General features: G+C 43.0%; 1 protein-coding gene across 2 annotated transcripts in view; it reads left to right on the top strand.

The window, feature by feature from the left end:
• The window catches only part of TMEM63C (transmembrane protein 63C), an 82,570-nt gene that overhangs the window by 23,240 nt on the left and 32,484 nt on the right, over window positions 1-26,846 (top strand). The window contains exons 3-5 of one of the 2 annotated variants that reach the window (XM_044436420.1): window positions 19,918-20,001; window positions 21,260-21,488; window positions 23,407-23,486. In XM_044436420.1, coding sequence (XP_044292355.1) covers window positions 21,291-21,488; window positions 23,407-23,486 — 278 coding nt within the window. In that variant the 5' untranslated portion in view covers window positions 19,918-20,001; window positions 21,260-21,290. Of the gene's footprint in view, window positions 1-19,917; window positions 20,002-21,259; window positions 21,489-23,406; window positions 23,487-26,846 lie in introns of those variants that run through there. The other variant, XM_044436421.1, reaches the window with a different exon arrangement.

Here is a 26,846-nt window from a genome sequence, read left to right on the forward strand (position 1 = left end):
AACAACCTCTGAGCAGGGGCTGGGTATGCAGAGTGTTGTCCACATGTGGCTTAAATAAATAACCCAGAATAGGTTGTATGTTGTGTGAACCATCCTATCATCTGGAAGCATCTCCTTCTGATTTCAGACAAGTCTCTTCTCTTGTTCTACTTGGAGGTGCTAGGGATGAAACCTGTAACCTTTTGCATGAGAAGTATAAGCGTCATGATTGAGCTGCAGCTATTCCCCTCCTGGCAGTGCAGGGAATGATAAATGGGAGTGAGTTCCTAAGGTAGGGTCAGTAATTTTGCTCCAAGGGCTTCATCTGGGAATTGGTCATAGGTTGGGAATTGTCATCGGCACCTGGGCTGGCAAGGAACAGGGCCAGACCATGCATTGTCCTTCTTACATGTATATCCTGGAGACCCCTCTCAGTGAGACACTGAGTCCCTCTTCTTAGTGCATAGGACTGGGGAGTTGAAGCCTTCCCTGCATGCTTGCCAGGAATACATTGTGTCTCCCCCCCACCAACAGCGTTCAGCTGGAGAGAGGAAGCAGGCTATATGGGAAGGATGGGGCATGGAGATGGCCTTCTCTGTGCTCTGCCTTCGCAGTCACTCTCTCACCAGCCTGATAAGCAGCCGTCAGGTGCCATCTACCGCCACATCATTTTGGCAAAATAGGCAGTGGGGTCATGTCTGAGGACAGCGAAAGCTTCCACGGGTGACTTGTAGCCTATGAGACACAAGTTGGAAATGTATGCTCCGTGTCAGAGGTAGGCAGACTTTTTGCAGGGAGAGCACATTTGACTATTCGAAGAACAATCTTTTTAGCACCAATGGAAACCTATTTCCCAGCTGCCAGTTAGACAATGTGTTAATTGAATGGAAAAAGTGGAAGGGGTAGGACATCTAGGCAGATGCCAGAAAAGGAGCCAAGGGGGTGCCCGTGGGCTCCACGTTGCTTAACTCTTCTTTAAGATCTTAATGCTGGAGTAACAGCTTCTTGGAATTTATAGGCATGACAGGATAATAGGGTGAATACCCACTTGAACTTGAAATATGTTGCAAGTTTGAGAGCTAGTAGATCTATCGAAGAGGCCACCAAGTTATAGCATTGTACAGTACAAATGATTCAGATAGTAAAATCCCTCTCCGTACTATCAGCTCCAGTATGATATAAAACAAGCTTAGAATCATAGAATGGTAGAGCTGGAAGGGGCCAGAAGGTCATCGGGTCTAATCCCCTGTTCTTGCAGGACACTAACTTACACCACCCTATTCAGATGACTATACAAATGCTTGTTTAAAATTTTCTTAAGATAAAATACAAAAAGAAGAAAAGTATACATAAAATAAAGTAAAACAGAATAAAGTAGCCAATGGAATTTTAAATAAGTACAACCAATACATTCAAACCCACAAATTTATCTATCTTTCTGTCATTCCACACTCTATGGGAGTTCAGAAAGGAAGAAGTCGTTATTCTGTACACCAACAAATTTTCCAATCACTTTAAGTCAATTATAGATCCTCAGCTACTTTTCAAAGAACTCCCTTTTACATCCCATTAATTGTACTGGGTATAATAGAATTTCCATTGTCATTAAATTCTTCAACCGGTCTTCTATTTACATAATTAGTTAATTTTGCCATCACTGCATATTCTGCCGGCTTATTTTTCCATTCTTCAATTATTGGCAGTTCTGGCGATTTCCATTTAGAAGCAATTGTAATTCTTGCTGCAATTACGTAACTGTCCAAATGCTTTTTCAATGTCTCCAGTGAGAGAGAGCCCACAACTTCCCCAAGTAATTGGTTCTATCGTCATACTGCTCTGAGAGTGAGGAAATACTTCCTGGTGTCTAGCCTACATCTGGCTTCTTCTGTTGTTGTTGTTGTTGTTGTTGTTGTTGTTAGTCGCGAAGTCGTGTCCGACCCATCGCGACCCCATGGACAACATTCCTCCAGGCCTTCCTGTCCTCTGCCATCCCCCGGAGTCCACTTAAGCTCGCACCAACTGCTTCAGTGACTCCATCTAGCCACCTCATCCTCTGCCGTCCCCTCCTTCTTTTGCCATCTATTCTTCCCAGCAGTAGACTCTTCTCCAGGGAGTCCTTCCTTCTCATTAGGTGGCCAAAGTATTTGAGTTTCATCTTCAGTATCTGGCCTTCTAAAGAGCAGTCAGGGTTGATCTCCTCTAGGACTGACCGGTTTGATCGCCTTGCGGTCCAAGGGACTCGCAGGAGTCTCCTCCAGCACCACAATTCAAAAGCCTCAGTCCTTTTGCGCTCAGCTTTCCTTATGGTCCAGTTTTCACAGCCATACATTGCAACTGGGAAAACCATATCCTTGAATATCCGCACTTTTGTTGGCAGGGTGATGTCTCTGCTTTTTAGTATGCTGTCTAGATTTGCCATGGCTTTCCTCCCCAGGAGCAAGCGTCTATTAATTTCTTAGCTGCAGTCCCCATCTTGGAGCCCAGGAAAATAAAATCTGTCATTACCTCCATTTCTTCCCCATCTATTTGCCAGGAAGTAGGTGGACCGGATGCCATGATCTTGGTTTTCTTAATGTTGAGTTTCAAGCCAACCTTTGCGCTCTCCTCCTTAACCCGCATCAAGAGGCTCTTTAGTTCCTCTTCAATTTCTGCCATTAGAGTGGTATCATCTGCATATCTGAGGTTGTTGATATTTCTCCCAGCAATCTTAATTCCAACTGGTGATTCATCTAGCCCCCGCCTTTCTCATGATGTGCTCTGCATATAAGTTAAATAGGCAGGGCAACAGTATACAGCCTTGCTAACTCCTTTCTCAATTTTGAACCAATCTGATTCCATGTCCAGTTCTCACTGTTGCTTCTTCACCCACATATAGGTTTCTCAAGAGATAAATAAGATGGTCTGGTACTCCCATCTCTTTAAGAACTTGGCACAATTTGTTGTGATCCACACAATCAAAGACTTTAGCATAGTCAATGAAGCAAAAGTAGATGTTTTTCTGGAACGCCCTAGCTTTCTCCATGATCCAGCGTATGTTGGCAATTTGATCTCTAGTTCCTCTCCCTCTTCGAAATCCTGCCTGTACTTCTGGTAATTCTCGGTCCACATACTGCTGGAGCCTAGCTTGTAGGATTTTGAGCATAACTTTGCTAGCATGGGAAATGAGTACAGTGGTGTGGTAGTTTGAACATTCTTTGGTATTGCCCTTCTTTGGGATCGGAATGTAAACTGACCTTTTCCAATCCTGTGCCCACTGTTGGGTTTTCCAAATTTGCTGGCATATTGAGTGTAGCACTTTTACTGCATCGTCTTTTAGGATTTTGAATAGCTCAGCTGGAATACTGTCACCTCCACTAGCTTTGTTGTTGCTCAGACTTCCTAAGACACATTTGACTTCACATACCAGGATGTCTGGCTCGAGGTCATTGACCACCCCATCGTGGTTATCAGGGGTGTTAAGCTCTTTCTTGTGTAGTTCTTCTGTGTAATCTTGCCACCTCTTCTTAATCTCTTCTGCCTCTGTTAGGTCCCTGCCATTTTGGTCCTTTATCATGCCCATCTTTGCATGAAATATTCCCTTCATATCTCCATTTTTCTTGAAGAGATCTCTGGTCCTCCCTATTCCATTGTTTTCTTCTATTTCTTTGCACTGTTCATTTAAGAAGGCATTCTTATCTCTTCTAGCTATTCTCTGGAACTCTGCATTCAGTTGGGTGTATCTTTCTCTTTCTCCCTTGCCTTTCACTTCCCTTCTTTCCTCAGCTATTTTTAAAGCTTCTTCAGACAGCCATTTTGCTTTCTTGCATTTCTTTTTCTTTGGGATGGTTTTAGGTGCTGCCTCTTGTACAATGTTGTGAACCTCTGTCCATAGTTCTTCAGGCACTCTGTCTATCAGATCTAATTCCTTAAATCTATTTGTCACCTCAACTGTGTATTCATCAGGGATTTGATTTAGGTCATACCTGAGTGGCCTAGTGCTTTTCCCTACTTTCTTCAATTTAAGCCTAAATTTTGCAACCAGAAGCTCATGATCTGAGCCACAGTCAGCTCCTGGTCTAGTTTTTACTGACTGTATAGAGCTCCTCCATCTTTGGCTGCAGAGCACATAATCAATCTGATTTCTGTGTTGACCGTCTGGAGATGTCCATGTGTAGAGTCGTCTCTTGGGTTGTTGGAAAAGAGTGTTTGCTATGACCATCATATTCTCTTGACAAAATTCTACCAGCCTTTGCCCTGCTTCATTTTGTACTTCAAGGCCAAACTTGCCTGTTATTCCAGTTATCTTTTGGCTTCCTACTTTAGCATTCCAGTCCCCCATGATGATAAGGACATCATTTTTTGGAGTTAATTCTAGAAGGTGTTTTAGGCCTTCCTAGAACTGGTCAGCTTCAGCCTCTTCAGCACCAGTAGTTGGGGCATAGACTTGGACTATTGTAATGTTGAATGGTTTACCTTGGATTCGAACTGAGACCATTCTGTCATTTTGGAGATTGTATCCCAGTACTGCTTTTCCTACTCTTTTATTGACTATGAAGGCTACTCCATTTCTTCTGGGGGACTCTTGCCCGCAGTAGTATACCTGATGGTCATCTGAATTAAATTCACCCATTCCTGTCCATTTTAGTTCACTGATTCCTAAGATGTCAATGTTCAGTCTTGTCATCTCTTGTTTGACCACATCCAGCTTTCCTTGATTCATGGATCTTACATTCCAGGTTCCTATGGAGTATAGATCTTTGCAGCATCGGACTCTCCTTTCACCACCAGATACATCGGCAACTAAGTGTCCTTTTGGCTTTGACCCAGTTGCTTCATTCTTTCTGGCGCTACTGGTACTAGCCCTCTGCTCTTCCCCAGTAGCATATTGGACACCTTCCGACCTGAGGGGCTCATCTTCCAGCATCATATCTTTATGCCTTTTGGTATTGTCCATGGGGTTTTCATGGCAAAGATACTGGAGTGGGTTGCCATTTCCTTCTCCAGTGGATCATGTTTTGTCAGAGCTCTCTGCTATGACCTGTCCGTCTTGGGTGACCCTTCACAACATAGCTCATAGCCTCACTGAGCTACGCAAGCCCCTTCGCCAAGACAAGGCAGTGATCCATGAAGGAGTGCTTCTTTTAACTTAAGTCATACTTGAGGGATTTTTCCCATCAGTATTACATGTTAATTTGGGGGGCTAGGAGTTGGGGTTCCCACCAGTATGTCTTCCGCTGCTGGGTTCCAATCTACCACATAGAAATCCTTGAAACAGCAGATCAGTTGCAAAGAACATGGCACCTTCCAGAAGTTTTGGACTACAATTCCTGTGATATTCAGTCATAGACTGTGTTGGCTAAGTCTTGTAGAAGTTGAAGTCTACAGCAGCCAGGCAGCACCAGATTGCTTTAACTCTGTAGTAGATCAAGAGTAAGTACAGAAAACAAGTTTGTGTATTTTCTGTGTTACTTGTAACTAGCATTATGGTTTGATGTTTTTGCCCAGTTTTATCCTTGGTGACCCATTCTGGTTCCATCTCAATAAAGAAAAGCAAGCTACAACTAACAATCATGGAAGTCGGTGGAGTTCATTTCCCCTAGAAAGGGTTGATAGTAATGTACTTAAGGGAAAGTACTTTAATTGTACAAATTGTGTGGCTAAAAACAGAAGTCATCTTTTTATTTTGAGCCAGACTTCACCTACTTGGTGCCCTATAAGACCCATCATCCTCCAGCCAACAGGTTTGGATAAAACTTTACAGAAAGTTGTTAGCTTTGTAAACATTCATAGCATGCCTGATATATGTGAGCTTCATATGTGAGAATTTGTAGTTTTTAATTTAAGGTAATGAGGTGATTATGGATAAATAATGGAAGAGGTGGCACCTTTAGGGAGTAGCATGGACTTGCGCAGGGAACAGAGATGGTCCTTGTCCACAAGAGCCTTTTGTAAACTTTATGCCCACATTCACATGCCTATGCATGCTGGCTCCCAAATTAAGGAAGGTCTAGAGCTTATTGCTAAGCACCTTCTTTGCATGGAGAAGGTCCCTTGTTCAATCCCCAACATCCCTGGTTACAGCTTGGAAAGCAGTTACAGCTACCCTGCCTGAAACCCTATCAGCCAGTGTTGAAAAAGCAAGATGATCCAAATGTCTGACTCAGTATGGATGAGCTACCTCTGTTCTGAAATAGCAGAAGTTAGATTAATCACCCTCTGAGTACCACCAAAGAAGATGCCCAGCCTTGTCTGTGAAATGGTAATTGTAATTCAAAAGATTATAGTCTGAACTGCAGACTAAAGAAATGGTTGCTTGTTTTTGGTCTTTTTCCAAGCAAACCTCCAGAGAATATTTTAAAATCCAGAGACTTGCATTTCATGCTCTAAGTGGCCATTAAGGGTGACCAGTAATAGCACTGATCCAACAAGCTACAGTCAGTGCATAGAAACAGTTCAGCATGCCAAAGTCTATACAGCTGTGCACAGGGTCTCCAATCAGAGAATCTGTTCACACAGTTGACGTATATGTTTGTTGACACACATGCACACATGTACTGACTTCCTTTTTGTGATGGGGAATAAGTATGGTATACGTAAGCAGCCTTCCAGGGTCCTGTGTTAATGTCTGGTTGCCGCCCCTTGTAGGCATTGAGCACAAATGACTACTACCATTTGTCCCCTCTCCCAACACCCAATGTTCCAGAACAGCATTTGAGGCATGGGAGAAATAAAATGATAGCCATAGTGGGTGGAAAAGGTGGCTATCTGTTGGGACTGCCATGTTTAATGGCAGAAAACATCTTGGGGCCCCATGAGAAAGACAAAGTGGTGGATGCCAAGAGGCTGTGGTTTCTGGAGAAGCATTGTTGATCTTTACCATTAGCAAAGAGGAAAAACGGTCTGCCGCACTGAAAGGTAAGACCTTCATGAACATTAGGTGGGCCTACTCATGTCAGCTGGAGCTCATGGGAGGGCACCTGACCACTGTCTTCCTCCAATCTGGACTTATCCCTCGGGAATGCAGTCCACAATGAGGCCCAAAGTCCATCTAGTCCAGCATTAAGCGTTAGGCCCAAGCTAAGTTGTTTGAACATGGATGCCAGTGAAATCAGTTGGATGAGTAGTCATGTCTTGACTTACAGCCCATAGCCAGTCCTATATTTCCAACAAGAACTCGCTTGAGAGATCACTGGTGGACCATGTTAGCAATGGTTCCCTCCCCCTACTGTTTCGTTCTCCTTCCTCGAGTTATTAATTCACAGGGGAGGTGCAAAGGCTGGACATAAGCAGCAAGTTGCACTTACTAGTCTGGCATGGCCGAGAGGATTACCAAGGGAAGCCTAGGACTTCTCATTATGGAAACATCTTATAATGGCTGCAGAATGTTCACAGGAAACTGTATGTCTTGCCTTTTCTTTTTGTGCATATGTATTGCCCAGAAGGATGGATGTTATAGCTGTACATATACTCTAGCGGCTATATGATTGCATCCACTTGAACCTCTGCTAATAGTGTTCTAATTAAATGAAAATGGGCAGTTGCGGTTTGAACAAGAAAGGCAGTTTTTTTGGTCATTGCTCATTCCTGTTCTATAGAAACTTAAGTACAGCAGCTGTGCTCATTTACATCCCACGTAAACAATTGCCGCTAATTGGCCGCTAATTATTCCAGGAGAAATGTATAGTCTTCTTGAATAACTCTTAGTCCCATGTGGACTGCTTTTAAAACTTTTCAAAACCTTAATACAAACTTGTAGAACAAAAGTATGTGGGGGGGACACTCTTTTCTGATAGGGACTGCTCTGAAAGAATTCCTGCCTGTTCACATCCGCTTCTGCATCATCCCAAGCACATGTTTGTGCACTCAGACAATTGATTCCAACAACTTGTTCAAAAGCTTTCATCAGTGCAAGCTTGGCTAGTAAATCTTTGGAGCAACTTCAAGGAGGCAGCTACCCTTGGGAATTTGAGGAGGCACTGATGCACTGTGGTCATAAGGGGACTTCCGCCAGCAGTGTGTTCAGCTGCTGCTGAAGATGCTCATGTTTGGATGTTCTTGGCTAGTAAGAGCCCTTGAACCCAGACCTGTTGTTTTCCTGGAGAAATTGTCCTTGTAGCTGGAGAGAGTTAATGCATAGAGTGATATATTCTGAACAAATATGGGAAAGTTTACAAGGGGGTAGGAATTCTTGGCTGGTGATATTAAGTTCTAGAATCGTACTAGCCTTCTAGGTGTATTGGAGTACAACTCGCATCATCTCTGGCCACCATAGCTCATTGGTCTGGACTGTTCCTCCCCCAGTACAGAGTTCTGGGCTCAGACATCATGGACAAAGTCTCAGGCACGGAACATCCTGGGTTGTGTAGCTCCATGTGAGCAGACAGAAGGCTAGAAGCCAGCAAACTTCCTTATTCATAGCTACCCAAGGTTTGTTTTAACCCTAGGTAGTTGTGACATACAAACTGGCCATTGTCCAGTGTGAAATCCCAGAGCCATTTTGGGCACCTTTTCTGAGAAAGTGGATATTATTCATTCTTTGTCATGGACTCTGTGCATTACACATATATGGGTGCTGCTCCTGCGCAGAGCCTATTTTTGGGAAGATTTCCTAGCTACAACAGTTTTCATTTTTTCCTGTTGTGTAGTTGGGGATGGTATATTTACTGTACCTACACAAAAATGATCTCATGCATGCAATGAGAGCTTCTCATTCTGTGGATGTATCTGTAAATCAATTTAACGTGAAGATGACACAGTATTAAAATGAGAGCGCTTAGCAGCATTGCCGTTTTGACACACACATGGAGAGGGCAATTCTCAGAGGATCCAGTTGTGTAAAGTCTAACTTTTCAGAGCTGACATATACTAGGTTTAAAAAAAATCATCAGAAATTAAAAGGATTCAGGGCACAATGCTGGAAAGTAAAAATGGCATAAGCTTTAATTGTAGGCTTTATTTCTGACCAATTCTGCATAAGATTGTGCCATTGAAGTATTTAACCTAAGTAAGGGCTATTGTGCTTTACCATCTTTCCTTTTTCAAACACAAACTTCTGGCCCTACTGGCAAATCTATAATTTGTTGCACCCTTCCCCAACCTGGTGCCCTCCAGATGTGGTGGACTGTGACTCCCGGCACAACTGGCTTGGTGATGCCAGGGCTGTAATCTAACTCATCTGGAGAGCACCAGCTTAGAAAAGGCTGCTTTGCTGTTTAAGCTACATAGCATGGCTCCTCAAACTGCGGCCCGCAGGCCAGATCCAGCCTGCCATGCCCATTTATCCGGCCCGCCTCAGAAGCTTTGGACTTGCTGGAGAAAACGATCTCCAAGCGAGGAAGCCGCCGCCTCGCGTGTGTGCCCACTGCTGCCACTGCGCCTGCCGCCTTGCCGGCCGGCGCCCACCACCTCACCACACCGGTGCTCGCCAGCCTGCGCCCAACACCTCGCCGCGCACGGGCCCATCGCCACCACCTCACCGGCCTGCCCCCACCACCGCCACCTTTCAGCTGGCCTGCTGTTGAAAAAGTTTAAGGACCCCTGCTACACAGCATGATCTCCAAGAACAACCTGATGTAAATTGGGGCAAACATTTGAGTAGCGGAAAGCTCTCATTATGAAGCACGGCTGTCTGTTGTGTCAACGGTGAGACAGTTGAGACAGCTGTGAGCGTGCCACCCAAAGCCCTCTGCCCATGCACTAACATACACACTGGATGAAAGGAGGTTTGCCTCTGAAGATGCAGATGACTCTTGATCTTGTTGCAAACAATTCATATTTACACAAGGCTTAACTACCAAGGATATCCCAGGGAAGGAATATAGTTAGGCTGAAGGAGAGGAGAGTGTGAACACTTGAATTAAATTGTTAAAGAAAGGATAGTGATCCTTTAGCCTCCAGTACAAATCCAGCTGTTTGGGAATCTCCAAGTTGGCACACCCCTCCCCGCATGTCAATCATTTGGCAGTTTTCCAATTTTTGGAAAAGCACTTTTTCCCATCTTAAAAGATTGAAATAGCTTTCCTAATGCTTGGTTACCAGCAGTAAAAGCTTTAAGGTAAAATATGCTGTTTCTTTAATATTTTGGCTCCTCTTCCTCTTGCCTTCAGCCCCTCCTCCTGCTGGAATGCACCCTCTGAAACAGAATTTGGTGCTTGTGTCAAAAGAGGTTCAATATCCCTGGCCTAATGGGCTTTACATTACAAAGTGGAAAAATTGCCCCCAGTAAGTAAACATGGAGCTGAGCTTGGCTTATTCTTTTTATGTTATCTTAGCATGCCTTTAGTCTCATAGAAATTTTTGTTCTTCTTGCTGACGTACTCTGTTTAACTTTATACAAAAGTACAGTTAGTAAATGTGCCCTTTTGTTTAATTTTGTTTTACACATTGGCATAAGCTGTGGGTAGTAATAAGTGGTTGAGTTCACTGGGTTCACACTGCTTTGATGAGGCTGAGGAATGGAATCTTAAAGGCTACTAATTTGGAAGGGACACAGATACTCCCTGGTGAAACCATATGCTTAGAGTTGTGATAACCAAGAGGGAAATCTCCTTTTCATTACTCAGAAATGTTACTATACCCTTTGCATCAAATCCTTAACTTTAGCTTTGGCAAATTAATTTGTTGGGCCTCTTTTGGCCTGTGCCTACACCAGTGCGTCATTGTTCTCCCAAGTATTGTGTTTCTTAATCTAATTGTTGCACTATTGTCCTGAAGTGATATTCCAGGAACTTGAGGAGAATTGTATATTGTATGGCTCCACTTCATTATCCTACCATAATTAAGCCTGTCCTTTGCTGGTAGATTTGCTGCTCTTCTTTTAGCTTCTTTCAGTCATGTGAGATTTCCTTGTGTGGGTTCCTTTATGAATGTCTAAACATTGGCTGTCTTTAATTGGTTTTGTTCTTGGTTGCCTTGATTTGTATAACAATAAGCCAGGAAATGGATTAGATGTACTAATAACTAAAACACAGGGGAGAGACCAACTTTAGGAAATAACTATGGAAACCCAGTTAAAAAGAGGCATTAATTTGCAAAGATTGCTAAATTATGTGGGTGTTAAGTATAAGTAGATACAAGTCTAAAGAACCAAAGGTGGAAAGCAAATGCCAGGATGGAAGCAAGTTAAATATCCTACATACCTTCCACACAGCAATAGGAACTGCTTATTTTCATATGAATCTGCATGCATGTTTCATTTTTTAGGGGATGTCTAAAGAATGTTCTGTGCTTTTCCACCATCTGAGCTGTAGCACGTGGAAACACAGAGCAGGGCCTTCTCAGTGGTGGAACCCAAAAAGTGGGTTTTTCTACCATGAGAAACGCAATTTTCTTTCTCCCAGTTTTCTGGCATTGAGTAACAACAGTGCTTTAAGATGTGCTTTTGCAGAGTGTTAATCTAGAAATTTACTGGTTTGCAAAATTTTAGATTTTATGTTGCTTTGAACTATTGTTTTGTTATCACTTATAAGTCAGCCTGTTGTGTAAGCTAGAAAGGAAGATAGATAATAAATAAATATTATTTCTGTAAACCTGTGTGTGCCAAAATCATGTTTCAAAGACAGAGTTCATATCTCTTTTGTAAGGAACAAGTTTTCCTGTTTAAAAAGAAAAAAGTCATCCTGGGATGTTTTGTAAAGGATGGGATATAAATATTGTAAATAAATAAATTGTTTTAAAAAAAGCATCCATGTATATGCAAAGCATGAAAAAGTATTGTAGTACTGGGGAAGGCAGATCTGGCAGAGTGATCTGTACCTGACTTACCTTGCACGTCGACTTCTTGGTGCTCCATGTCTGGCTATCTCTGGAAACTTTAGAAACAGCAGACTACTTCCTTCCTTATGATCCTGTGACCTTCATCAGAGGCCCTATTATATACACCACCACCAAGAGAAGGTACATGATAGAAAAGCTTTTCCATAGCAGCATCCTAACACCCTCCCATGGGTGGTCAGGTTACTGAATTTTAGACAGGCAGTGAAAACTTATTTTGCCAGGCCTTTAGCTTTTAAAATTGCCTTTGTAAAGAATGTTTTATTTTTATACTCTTGTTTTTACTGAATTGTAATGTACATTGCTTTGCCCTAGTGAACAGAAAAGTACTAGCACTAGTAATGCATTAATTCATCATCATCATCAATATGTAACCTGGCAAATCTGTAGCCTCAAAACTAAATGCATTTAATAGGGGGATATGCCCTACTAAACACAGTTGGATTTATTTATGAGTTAATATGTCAGGACTGAGAGCACTTTAAGGACCCTTTCAGATGTAAAAGTCCTGATTCTCTTGGCAAGAGGACAGTGTAGAAAAGATTTAAATAAAATAAAATAAATAAAACAGAACTTGGCATTACAAGAATGAGCGGCAGTGAGCCCCAGGCTCTCATTTTCCTTCCAAGCACAGATGCAAGGACATCACAAGTTTTCATTTCTGTCTTAAGTTAACAATAGATGGTTGTTAATCCAAACCAAAGGGACCTTTAGGTTTGAATAAGCTGCTGTCGCTGGCATGATTGGTGTTTCAACAAACCATGGTTTTAACTAAGAAGAATTCTCCTTACCCCCCAGAATTAACATGCTTGGGTTGTTTAAAATGGAAGGGAAAGTTTACCTCCTCTTTATGCGAAAGAGCGTGAAAGTGTGAGGTTTGCTTCTATGTATGAAGGCTGAAATCGGCCCAACTGTGGTGTTTCGTTCTCTTGTTTGAAGTGTAGTAAGTCATTGGGCCCAGCTTAGACACGAACGCTTTGTTCCCTTCCTTGGCATGATCAACTGAAGAAGGAGGTCAGTGCAGCCTTTACTCCCCTTCTCCCAGTTGCCATATGTCACGACCTGCTGTTTGTACTGAGCTCAGCACCAAGGTATTTATCGATGCATCCTTCCCAGGCAGTGCTTGTTATTGATTTGTCTCTGCTGCTGAGTCAGTGTAACTAGCTACAGTTTCCTTCATTCCTTCCCTGAGGGTCTCCACTGACCTTGCACTCTCAGTGACCAAAGTCATGTTACGTAGCTGAGTCTCATTCATTCAAGCTCTAGTCAAGCAAAGGACAGCTAATGTGAGATGACTCTTTGCTTGGGATGAACCAAATTTAAGATTGAAAAACTGAGTGACTGAAATCAATCAACTGATCCATTCCTGTTTTTGATAGAAAGCTGTCTCTTCTTTAATCTTAATTTGATCTGTCATACAATTTGATTAATAAATTCTTAAGATAGGAAAGATGAAGCTTAGGAATACAGCTAAGAAAATATGACAATAACAGTTTTGTGTGTGTAAATAACCCTCTTAAATTTTCCTCTAAGTATTTGATTACTTGCATCCACACTTTCTTTTGATAATTATGTGTTAACTTTGATGTTGGGAAGACTTCTGAGCCAAATGATGTTTGAAGTGGCTTTTGGAAGAGATAAAATCACATTTAGAAATGTGATTTCTAAATTTAGAAATGTGGTTATAGGTTATTGTTCCAGTAAGGGATCAAAATAAATTTGCAGCCCATCAGAATAGCTCGAATTTAGCACCTTAACCTGTGGCTACTTGTCAAAGGTGAAGTTTTTGCAGTACCTTAAAAACTGTCTTATTTTAGAACACCTGTGGGTATAAACCATCCTGTCAGTAAACTCCTGTCTCCAGGAAGAGAACTACCAGGGATTCTTAGAAAAGCAAATGTGGAATCTAGGAAGCTACTTTATACAAGATCAGATTCTCTTTCCATCTAGTTCAATTTTTGTCCACTCCAACTTGATGCTGTTGGTTGCTCTGAGCAGGAGGCGGGGATTCTGAGAGTTGTAGTCCAACATATCCAGAAGGCACTGGATTGGAAAAGGCTGGACTGACTGACTGGCAGAGAGCCTTGGACAGAGATCTTCTGCAACACCTCTACCTTGTTTTTTTAACTGAAGTCGTCAGGGATTGAAGATGGGGCCATGTACACATGTGTAAAGCTTGTGCTCTCCCAGTGAGATCTGTGCCCTTCCTCAAATCTGTGTAATAGGACTGAATATAAGGCCTCTCCTTTCAGAAAAATCCTGGAAAGAGAGGAACTAGCCCAGCCTTCAATGACCTGATACACTCTGAAAATGTTGGGTTTCAATTCCCATCATTCACAGCCTGCAGGGGCACTGGATTGAGAGAAAACGGATGAAGTCGGGAATGCATGTGGTTTTCTGGGGAGCCCCATAGAGCTGTATTGGGGCTACAGGAGGGCCATGTTGGGCCTGAGGTTCTGGAAGAACAGCCTCTACATGGACCTTGGAGACCAGTTCTGGAAATATAAAGAAGTCTGGAGCTGCTGGCTCCTAGAAGCCAGTTTCTCTCTCTCCTGCTCTGCAAGGGACTCATTCTTCTTGTTAACAAAGAGGAGATGTATTATTCAGTGCCTGGAAAGGCCATATGGTGGCTTCCCTGCTGTTTACAGAGGGAAGGGAGGTGAGAGAAGGCAGGCAGAGTCAACAAGGAACTGCAAAAAGAAGCATATTTCACTATAGCTCTGCTGGCCAATCATCCACCATTTCAGGACAGCCCCTGATCTTCCTCTGCTTGCTCAGAAATAGGAAACTAATTTATATTGTATAGCTCTAGCACAGTATTATGTACAGTACTGTCTCTCAGCAGCTCTCTAGGCTTAAGCTTACAAGACTGGAGTTTTTTCCAGCCTCCTTGAAGATGCTAGGAACTGTACCCAGGACCTTCTGTGCACAAACCATGTGTCCTGCTAGTATATTTCAGCCCTTCCCCAAGATGGCAGGAGATTCACAACAATAGAAGGTTCTTCACAAAGTGTAGGGTTGAACTATGAAATTTGCTTCTACACGCAAAGTGATAGCCATCAAATCAGATAGGTTTAAAAGAGAGACAAATCCATGGAGAATAAGACTATCAATTGTCACTAGGCATGATTCTGTATTGCCTCTCTTTACCAGTTGGTGACATATGTGAACAAGAGGGTGCTATTGCATTCATGTCCTAATTGGGCTTGGCTGTTGCAGGAACAGAGTGCTGGACTCAAAAAGACTTTGCCCCAACCCAGCATAGTTCTTTCTTGTAGAAACTGAAGGTAGAGGTTGTGTACATGGGCGGAAGATCATTTTTCCCCATGTCCAGTTCTCATGGAAGATAGTTTGTGCAAGGGTATTCCTTTTGCTTAAAGAAGATGTCTTTAACACCTTCCACTGGCAACCTAGAGAGCAACTCACAAAGCTCAAGCAAGGGCTCCTTTGAGTGCTGACCCACCATTCACAAGCTCGCCAGCTAGGTTAAGGTCAAAGTCTCTTCTGTGAATGTAGCTTTTAAGAGAATTGAAAACATTTTGAGCAGGGTTTCACTTCCCATGGCAAATCATAGAGATATATGAAGATCTTTCTATATTTACTCCGAATTTTACCTTTAGTATACTCTCTAAGCAGTGACACAATAGCCCCTATCTTCCTTCAGTGTCAATTTCACTTTCACAGCAGAAACATTCAGAGGATTCAACAAAGCTGTAAAAGAGGCCTTAGGGTAGACTATGAACTAGAAGTACATAGAAATTATTATCCATGTGGGTTCAAGGGTTAGCAGAGAAGTTGCTCTTAATGCACCTGCACCACAGAGGAATTGGGGATGCTCTTTAGAACTGTGTGTGGAGACATCATGCATAGCTTCAACCTGTGCTTAAAGAACAAAAGATGGCCACATACCTCATCTATGCCAGTACTCCCTCCCACATCAGTTGGTCCTTTGGGAGAACTAGGTTGCTGCCAATCTGCTAGTCATTGCATAGGGAGTGCATGTTTTCCAAGTACACCTGGTCAAGCTCTCACAGCAAGGGGATCGGTTTCTGTGCAAGTCCAGAAGGGCTAAAGGCAGATAACATGATCAAAGCAGGATGGTACTCAGTTTCCAAAGGAAACCAAGAGGGGAGAAAGTCTGTGGCTACTTGATGAGACAGGCTAATCAGTATGGACCATAAGCTATTAGGTCCTTTGAATATAGATTACAGCCTGGAGGGCACCCATTCATCCATAGACCCTGATCTTCCTGTATTACTGAGGGACCAGGAAGAGCATTATTAGCAGATCAAATCAAGCCAGAACTTTCAAGCAAAAATTATGAAACTGAAACTGTCAGTTTGGGCATATCATGAGAAGGCAAGATTCACAGGAGAAGACAATCATTCTAGAGAAAGTCAAAGGAGGAGAAGGAGGAAGAAGAAGAACAATTATGAGATGGATTGATTCCTTAAATGGAGCCACAATCTTGACTTTCCAATTGCTAAGCAAAGTTGTGAAACACAGGACAGTTTGGACGGCACTTATTCATAGGGTCAACCTAAGGAGAGATGGCAGGTATCATGCTTACCCAGTTGTAGTCTACAAAAGTATGATCTCTCTCTCAAGGCTTCCTGTATGCTTGAAGGTGGGTTTAGAATGCAATCTGGGCCCAAGTTAGATTCAGTGGACCCCTTAGTTGCCCACTGTGATGAATTTGCACAACACTTTGAGGTTAAAATTGCTCAAATCCACCATGAATTGGACTCCATAGTTGATGGTAGTCCTGTATCCAGTGCACCGCTTATCTGATCTTGTTGGATGAGTTTCAATTGTTGAGGCCTGAGGATGCAGACAAAATGCTTGGACAAGTTCAGTCCACCACCTGTGTACTTGACCCTTGCCCTTCCTGGCTGATTACCAAAGCCAGAGAAGGGATGCATTTTTGGGTCCAGGAGGTCATCAGCACTTCTTTGAGGGAGGGTTTAGTCCCCTCTCCTTTGAAGGAGGTGGTGATCACACCTCTCTTGAAGATGGCAAGCCTGGACCCTGAGGATGTAGCCAATTATAGACCCGTGGCTAATTTCCCTATTTTGGGCTAGGTGCTCAAGCAGGTGGTGACTGGACAACTCCAGGCACTCTTGGAGGAAACTGACCATCTAGACCCAGTTCAGTCTGATTTCAGACCTGGTTTTGGGACTGAAACTGCCTTGGTTGCCCTGGGGGATGACCTTTGCCAGGAGAGCGACAGGGAGTATGACCCTGTTAGTTCTCTTGGATGTCTCAGTGACTTTTGATACCATCGACCATGGTATCCTTCTGATAGGCTGGCTGAATTGGGAATAGGAGGCACTGCTTTGCAGTGGTTCTGCTCCTACTTGGCTGGCTGATTCCTGAAGGTAGCACTGGGGGATTGTGGCTCTGTGCCATGGCAATTATGCCATGGAGTTCCACAGGGTTCCATTTTATCCCCCATGCTGTTTAACATCTACGTGAAACCTCTGAGAGAGGTCATCCGAAGGTTTGGGCTGAGGAGTCACCAGTACACTGATGACACCCAGCTCTACCTCTTGTTTTCATCTAATCCAGGTGAGGTGGTGAGGGTTCTAAACCAGTGTCTGAGCAGAGTGATCAACTGAATGAGGACCAATAAATTGAAGCTTAATCCAGATAAGACAGATATATCACTGGTAGGTGGTTCATTTGTTCAGGTGAGTTATATTTGCCCTGTTCTGGATGTGGTTGCACTCCCTCTAAGGGACAGGGTATGTAGCTTAGGAGTACTCCTTGACCCAGGGCTATCCCTAAAATTCTGGGTGGCTTCCATGACAATGAGTGCTTTCCACCAAAATAAGACTGGTCCATCAACTGCATCCTTACCTGGATAGACAGAGCCTAGCACCAGTAACCCACATTCTGATAATCTCCTGTTTGGACTATTGTAACATGCTTTACATGGGGCTACCCTTGAAAATGGTCCAGATACTCCAAATGGTGCCGAATAGAGCAGCTAGGTTATTAACTAGAACGAGCAGATGTGACCATATAATGCCAGTCCTATACCATCTCCACTGACTACCTATTGAAGTCCAGGCCCTCTTTAAGGTGTTGTCAGTGGCATATAAAGCCCTAAATGGTTTAGGGCCTGGATATTGAATGGAATGTCTCCTTACCTATATTTCTGCCTGGACCTGAAGCTCATCAGTGGAGGCCCTTCTCCAAGAGCTCTCTTTGAAGGAGGTGAGGAGGGCTGTTACTAGGAGAAGGGCCTTCTTAGCAATAGTGCCCTGATTGTGGAACATGCTCTCCAGAGAGGTTCACCTGGCCCTGTTTCTTTATTTATCCAGCACCAGACCCAAACTTTTTATTTACCCAGTTTTTAAAAATGCTTTAATATATATTTTATCTATTGTATTTTAAATCAATTACTATTCACCTGGTTCTAATCTTTTAATTCTTTTGTACACCGTCATGAGATTTTTAAAAATATAGGATGTATAGAATTTTTAAAAAATAAATCATGATCATTATTTCAGGATGAAACTACCATCTGGAAAAGTCCTTGCACCATTTTTTTCCTCTTACATGCTTCTCTTTTAATCTCTCCAAGTGAAAACTAGAAAACTGTTGAGTCAGGAGGACTCAGGTTAGATCCACGCCCTGCCCTCCCATCACAAAGCTCAGCTTATCAACTTGACCCAGTCACAATCTCTGCAGCCTAAGCTTTCTCATAGGGTGGTGGTGGTGACAAAATGGGAGGTGATCATGAAAAAACAGAGGATGAAAAAAGATATGAATTATATTGCCTACTTTTCATCCCTACAGTTTTGCATTTTAAACTAAAATCTCAGAAAAAGTACAACTTGTTCCAACCTGGTACACTCCAAATATGTCGGACTACAACTCCCGAATTCCCTCTGCCAATAAAACTAGGACTGAAGAAGGTCAAACCAAAATGTCTGGAAGACCACAAGTTCCCTCCCCGCCCCCCTAATTCATAGGATTACAGCTGAAGTGGATCCTGAACATAGATACTCATAGAATTGCATTGTTAGTGCACTTTGGGTGGGCTCGAAAAGCATTGAATGTGAAGTTGTTGTTAATTTTATTTCTGGGAGGTTTAGAACAATAACATTCTGGGAGGTTTATTGTAATACATAACAATAAAATACAGTATAAATGCCATGAAAACAACAGTGTTAAAATGAATGTAAGATTAATGTTTAAAAGTAAGTTGGGGTCCACATCTCAGTTTTACTAAAAGGTAACTGTTCGTTTTGTATGGTGAGGCAAGGCTGTAGGAGATCAGAAATACCTGGGACTTGGCCGCAGAGCAGCACGGGCTAACGCAGAGGAGAATGGATATTGTGTAGGCCTCAAGACTTTGCCAGCTATAGGTGGCTTGAGAGATCAGACGATCTCTCAAGCTTTTTCCACTCTGATTGAATTGGACAGTAGGGAGCCTTGGCATTCAGCACTTGGGACACACAGCTGTTCCTTTTGTATTTGAGCAGAGTCCCTGACCCACTAAGAACAGGGAGCAGAGAGATCATTCCTCTTTTTTTGCTAGACGTTTCACCTCAGGACACTGCAGCCATTTCCTGTAATCCATTTCCAGCCTTCCTCAAACTAGTGTTTTTCTGATGTGTCAGATGCAACCCCCATCATCCCCAGTCAGTACAGTCATTAATGGAAGTTGTACTTCAACACTGACAGAGGATCTCAGCTTGAGGAAGGTTGTTCCAACCCAAACCTGGGGCAGAAATTGCAGCTGTTCTCATATATGAGTTTCTTTTGAGATGAGTATTTTAATTTGCATTCTTTTCCATAAGGACACATCAGCTGATTTCGACTTCAAAAAGGTATCATGCATGGCTTGCTGTTTTAATGACACCACTTATTATGGTTTCAAATTTGCTACTGACCAGGTCCTATTTAGATTGGTGTACAAAGTCTTAGAAACAAAAAGATCCAAGCTGTCCAAAGAGAGTGAATGTTATAAGCTGACTGGCAAACGAGGCCTTAAGGTTGAGGCAGGATACTGTGCCTCTGACCAAAACTGTTTGTTTTGCAAGGGTGGACAAGGTGTGGCAAGACAAGTTTCACTAGATTCTTACAAAGAATAACACTGTCAACGTGGAGACCTGCGCAGCTCAGTCATGCAGCTTTATCAATATAATTGGTGTGCTTTTGCTTTTTTCCCCATAGTGTCTCATGCTGTCTGCACAACAATGGCAAAGGTTGATCCTGGCATCTGTAATGGAGTCTAAATTGGGGAATGACACTTCTCAGGTAGGATTAAAAAGGAAATGGGAAGTTTAGTTTTTTAAAAATGATAAGATTGTTACCTAAGATCTAGGCACAAGGTTGAACTGCAGCTTGCTGTTTAGGCTGCTTCTCAGTGCCTGGACCATAGTACCACTCTGCGTGTGATTGTGGCCCTGGGTGAGTGCAAGGGTTTGGGGCCCTGCTTGGAACATGGGTTGCACTGTCAAGAACCAGCTGATTTCAGACCCTCTGCTCTGTATGTATTTGTCCCATGTGCTGAAACACCAGAACTGCCATATGGGTCACTTTCCAGGGCAGGAAGGGGATCTTTCTGGAATGTTTTGAAAGGGGCAAGCCTCTCCAGAGTGCAGAAGGTGATCACACTCCACCCCTTCACTCCATAAACTGTGCATGTGACTGAAAGAACAAAACCAGAAATTTGAGGAGAGTGAGGACTCTGGTCAGGTGTTCTGAACCACAGAAAGCTGCTGGTGCTCACCCTGCCCTCCGTCTCACACCACATCATGTTGAGCAGAAAGGTCTGAAGAGCTTTGAAGAGGTCTGTTAATCTCTTGTGAGGTCAAGGCCATGGCTTCCTTTGTGGAATTGATCCATGTCATATTTGGTCTTCTTCTTTTTCTTCTGCCGTCAACTTTCGTTATTCTCTTCTCTACTGAGTTTTGTCTTCTCCTGAGATAAGTCAGAGATTATTGGGATGGGCTGCACAAGCAGCTTCTGCTGATGACTTTTCTAAAAAGACAGGCAGATTTGGGGAGGGGAATCCCTTCAGATGGTAAAGTCTCCTTGGATAAAAGTTTTTCAATCTTCTCCTATCCTGCCTATGTCTTTTTTCTTTAATTCCACCTAGGTGTGTCAGAGAAATCTGGAAGACACAAACGAGTTTGGATTTCTATGGATTTGACCTGTAGTTTCCACAGTGGGACATCTTTTCCTAAGTTTCACAGATTCTGCAGACTGGTCTTTTTTACTTTTTGTAATTTTACATGCATTTAGATGTAGAATATGAGAAATTAAAAACATTGATCAAAATAAAAATTTTCTCCATAGGCAAAGTGTGAACATTTGCATTTTGGGGGAATTTGAGATTTGGCCGGGATTTACACTTGTGCAAATTTATACATTCATGTTTGAACACATTTACGCAAAATCCAAATCTTCCAAGGAAGGGACAACAGAATGAAAGTCCTATTACAAGCTCCAAATACAAATAGAATTGATTTAACCAAATCTAAGATCATAAACCCACCCTGGTGTCTTACAGAGAAAAACTCCCTAGGAGACCATAAGCATAGATGGACAACATGCTTGTGGAAGAGCCTTCATCAAGCGAAGGAGGCACCCTCTCCCTGAACGAACTCATGTTTCTGGATGTCCTGACCAACAACACAGAGGAGCAGTGCTTCAGCGCCCAAGCCCGCAGCACCGTCCTGCAAGGGCTGCCGTTTGGAGGTGTGCCCACAGTGCTTGCCCTCAACTTCATCCTCTGGCTGGTGAGTGAAAGAAATGCAATTGCATCATTACCCGTTCAGTACCCAGTAGTCACAGTGCTTCACTTGCAGCTGGGAAAGAAGGAAACCAAGTAAGACATAGCACTTAAAATGGAAGTTAGGACTTAGCTACTTTTCAGATGTTTGTTTGCCCGATTACAGGGATGCAGGTGGGGGCATGATTACAGCTCAGCCCTTCCCTGTCCAGTGCACGATTGGAATGCTTAGGAAAAACATCTACTTTGATGCCGGTGAGACCTTTTTCCCCAAGTGTTGAAGGTGAGCCAGGATAGAAGACAAAACTGTCTCTGATCTCACTGGGGTGGAGTGAGATAAGCCTTTCTTCAACATGCTACATTTTCTCTAGAGATAATGGTTTTCCTGCTCTACACTATGCCCAACTTTAATTAGGTAGGCCAAAATTGCAGCTGCTTGCTTATATGTCAAGGGAACTTCCTAGCCTGCAGGAAGTGACATCACCTCCATACACGGGAAGTCACAAACCCAGAGGGGGCATCCCTACTGAAAAAAAAATTTTTTTTGAGTAAATTTTATTATTATTTTCTAGAAACTAAAAAAAAAATCATCAGACCTGCTGGGTCAGCCTCCCATTTTTTTTAATATAGCAATCCGTAAATATATTCAAATCTACGCATAGTCCCGTTTCTCTAGCCAATGATAAAAAGAATTCCAAGTTTGATAGAAGTATGTATCCACTTTCTCCTTCAGAGACAAAGTCAGTCTGTCCATTTCAGCACAGTCCAGAATCTTTTTCAAAATCAGTTCATCCCTACTGAAAAGATTTTTAATGGTGCATACATGCGTGGTTCAGTACGTAGGCTGGTTACCGTCTTTTGTTTTATCCAGCCAATGTCAAAATACTTTGGATGCATTGATTGGTTGATTATAGTGGAGCTAATATTTCCAAAAAGATAAGTATTTAAAGGAAAGCACAGTGCAGTGTAGTTGGACTGGACACAGGACTGGGACTCAGAAGAGCTGGGTTCTAGTTCCTGCTCAGCCATGTTGCGCACTGGGTGACTTTGGGCCAATCACAGAATCTCAGCCCCACCTACCTTACAGGATTGTTGTTGTAAGGATAAAATTGAGTAGGAGAATTATGTAAGCCACCTTGACTCCCTTGAAAGGAAAAAAGGTGAGATATAAATATTACTGTATACCACCCAGAGAGCCCTAGATGTTTTTTCTCTGTATTCTCTGTATTTTTCTCTAATGAAATCAGCACTCACATCTGGGTGCTGATTTCATTAGCACCCAGATGTGCCACATGTAGACTGATAGCATCTGAAACTTCCTGTTGGGGTTTACACAGTTGCTTTGTTCTGGAGAGGCATGCTTGATCCTGTTCAAACCTTGGTGGATGCACAAGCTCTGAGGCAGACATGAGTTTTCCAATGCTAACTTGGGGCAGGGGAAGATTTGCTGGGGAATGGACAGATTCAAAACATTTATCCTCACCTCCATCTGTGCATGTCTTCTTCCCCATTTTTCTACTTTTGCCTTTTCTTCAGTACGCTTAGAAGGAAATTTGTTTCTGGCAGAACGTATATGCATTTTTGCAAGGGAGAATTAGCATATCCCAGAAGAATTAAGTGTTCCCTCCTCATTCCTGTTTGCCCTCCAACCCACCATGCACAGTACCTCAGCGAACAGGAGTTTGGGCACATGTGCTCCCTGAGGTAACAAAAGTTTAGCAAGACACCAAAATGTGTTGAAGCAGAAATCCCATTGTGTAGCCATCATGATGTACACTAATGTTAGCTAAGAAGAATCCAGTGTTGCCACATAATGCAGCTTCCACAAAGGTCACAGGTAAGGAAAAGAGGCTTTATAATGGTGGGCTCAGTTAACTACCACAAATAGGGTCCATTAACCCTGTAATTTCTTTCTCATGCCACAGTTTCTTCTTTTGGTCTTCTCCTGCCTTCGGAAAGCAGCTTGGGACTATGGGCGCCTGGCCCTGTTGATGGATAATGACAGGTGAGATCTAAGCTTTCCAAGTGGATGGAAAAGCAACAGAGTTGAGGGATGTAGTTTCTTGAACATGGATTTGAAACAAAAGGCCCCTGTGGTGTGGGTGTGGGTGTGGGTGTGGGTGTGTGCTGGCTTGACAAAGGAAGAGCTGAGGGCAGCCGTCACCATTACTCCAAGCAGAGTAGAAATGGACAAAGTGTCATGGCATCTGCCTGGTGGAAGGAGAAATAAAATGGTTGCAATGGACTGCAGCAGAAGAAGTGTGCATGAAATCCTAATCAACTGAGCTTTCATTTAAAATAACAACACATAGAACATTTTTCTAGGGCTGATAATAGCAGATGAAGTGTGCTTTTGGACAAGGAAGCCATTTTATCATGCCATTGACTACCTTATTTAAGCTCCGTCCTAGATGGGTAGAGTCCAGTTCACTATAGGTTTTTTCAGACTCCCAAACTTGCTCTGAGGTTGAGTCTGGGACTCCAAAGTCAGAGAACACAGGCTGTCAGTTGCATTTGAGAAGTGAGGCAGAAAAGTGCCAATCTAAGGAAGGGCAAAAGTAAGGACCAAAACAGACAATACCTCAAAATAGGAAGCAACCCTTTCTTATTGCCATTTTTACAGTAGAGTCAATGCAGGGAGCTGATTTAGAACCCTAACATAGGAGGAAAGGGACTCCTGCACTACTTTGGACCTGATCCAGATTGGTGGGCTTGCACCTGAAATTCTTACAGCCAAATAGTTATTCATTCCAGTTTAGTATGAACAATGAGCCAGGGATTTGCTAATTCAGTTTTGCTTTGATGATGATCTTTGACAACTATCTCATAGCTTTAGTGGGCCCCTTCCCTACATCCACATATAACATTGATATTATAATAATGCTATCTTAAAATACAAGCTTAGTGTAATTATTATTGTTCATTGTTACTTTTTATTTTATTATTGTGCTTTGTTAAAGTTATTAATCATTGTGTTGTTGTGGTTTGTGGTTTGAAAGTTTGTATGCCCCTTTAAGAGGGTTTTCCCTAAAAGGCAGCATCTAATTCTTAAATAAATAAGGGCACAATCCTAGGTGTGCTTAGACAGAAAAACCTTTTCCAATTCCTAGCATGCCCAGGCCAGTATCACAACTGGAGCATGCTGGGAGTTGTAGGATCTTCTTGCTGTCTAAATATTCTCCATCCTGAATAAATAATTTAGGATGAAGACAGACAGATGTTCTATGCTGAAGGGTTTGAGGGTATGTGTTCCCTGCCCTGAAAAGAGATGCTTCAGAAGGCAACACATGAATCGGGCATTAATATGGCATGGAGAGCAGCACCATGCCTGCTGGTCTTGTCCCCACACAGTGGCCACGTACTGGGGCCTTGTCTACAGAGGCAAACCTGGTTGAGTTGCCCAGTCATAGGACACATTGGGCAGGCTTCCCCTCTGAAGACGAGGCCCCAGTCTCTCTGAAGTGGGACCACTAAGGATATTCCCCTGCTCTCTGTCCTGCGTAATGCTAATGTGTGGCGAAAGACCTGAACAGGGCTCTCTTTTGGACCACCTCCACCACATTTTAGAATGTGTGTCTTCCTCACCCCCCTGTAATGTTATATACTTTAAATACTGCAAAGCAGTGTATACATGCATCATTGCTGCTGCCATTGCCATTTCATTCATTGGCTCTGATGATCTCACCTGTGTCCTCCTTTTTTTTTTTTTTTTTTAATTAGCTATTTCCCTCCAAGCACATGGAACTCCTACAAGTAACGATGCAGTGGTGACAAGGGGATTGGGGAGACTGTGAACTCTTGTGAAAGAAAAAGAATTGCCACTGCTTTCAAAGGAGGGTTTGGGGCTCAGTCCACCCCCACGCGATCAACTGGCTTTCCCACACAGCCTTGCCTTCTCACCTTTGTTCATCAGGGAATAAGCTCTGTCTCCCTGCCTGTAATTTTCTGGAAAACTAGTCTTGAGGGATTTCTTGTGAAGGATGCAAAAAGAAAAGAGGAACAATGTACAGGTGACACCTTTTGTCCCAACTTGAGGACAAGGCAAAAATGGTGGTGATGAATTCCATGGGGCTCTGCTACAGATTTCAAATTGGACAAAGCAAGCTGCCCTTTTATATTCATTGTTTCTTACTGAGCCTATTAAAAAGGGGCTATGAGTCTCCTGCACCCATCCTCCTGCTTCGCAGTGGCTTTTCTTTCCTTCACAGGGTATTATCATCTGTCATTTCATGGACTAGCTTCTGGGCAAGCTCTTCTAGAATATTCTTCTGATCCTGGTTCTCTCAGGTGTTGGGTTTGTTTTTCTTTTGCATTGTTCCCAATCAGAAAAAAAACCCTGGTGTTAACACATGTTGGGAAATGAAAAGGTCATGATCAGTGTCTAATGCTTTAAAAATGCAATGCCACGCTCTCATCGAGTTTCCAGATGTCCCTGGTTTCCCTGGTTTTCTTTCAGAACATCACGCTTCCCTGGTATTTAATGGGCATCTTATTTCAGGCACCACAGCTCTGAAATAACTCTTGTTGAAACTCTGATCCTGTGCTGTAGTATCAGATGAGATTATTGCTCTTGGGTCTTTAGAAATGATCTGTCACTTGCCAAGGTTGCTTTTGTTTGGTTCTGGGTGTCATTTATCCCTTCCCTTTATAATTCTGAGTGTCACTTGCCACTTCTTCCTCCCGCTTCCAAGTAATAACATCAGACAAGTAGAGGCATGGGTCCATCCAAACCACATTCCCCCCTTCCCCTCATTCAGGTATGATTTGTCTTGAATTATGGTCCATGGAAAGAGTCTTAAGTATTGGCCTGGTCTATTTGCAAAGTGCTGCAGGCCTGGTGAAGCAGGGGGCCACCTCATGCAGAGCCATCCTGAACCGCTCTTGCCATGTTGTTACGCCACAACAACCACAGAGCACTGCTCAGTGCTTGCTAGTTGTATGCATTCGGTTTTCCCTTCCTTAAAGGGCCAGGCAATGAGGGCCAGTGGCAGCAACCGCCGAAGGAAGAAGCAAAGTCCTGCCATATCCTCACAAGGATACAAACCTTGCGTTTGCCAAATCACATTCATGCACTTACAGGGGCTCCAAAATGCCTTACTGACTGTGAGGATAGACCATAGCTGGGTGGCAGAACACCTGCCTTGCACTCAGGAAGACCTGGGTTCAAGTCTTGACACCTTCAGTATCAAAAGGTTCAGGTAACAGGGACTGCTTCTCTCCAGCTGCAGGAAAGCCATTGCCTCTCAAGGTAGACAAAGTAGGCTAGGTAGAAAAATAGTTCACTTCTAAGACAGCTTCCTACATCCCCAAGGGCACACTCCTATGTGTGTTTGGACTTCTTTTTGTCTAAAAGTAGATAGGAATG

Source organism: Varanus komodoensis, unplaced genomic scaffold, assembly GCF_004798865.1.
Source record: "Varanus komodoensis strain SLA01 unplaced genomic scaffold, ASM479886v1 scaffold3, whole genome shotgun sequence".
Classification (NCBI taxonomy): Eukaryota; Metazoa; Chordata; class Lepidosauria; order Squamata; family Varanidae; genus Varanus; species Varanus komodoensis.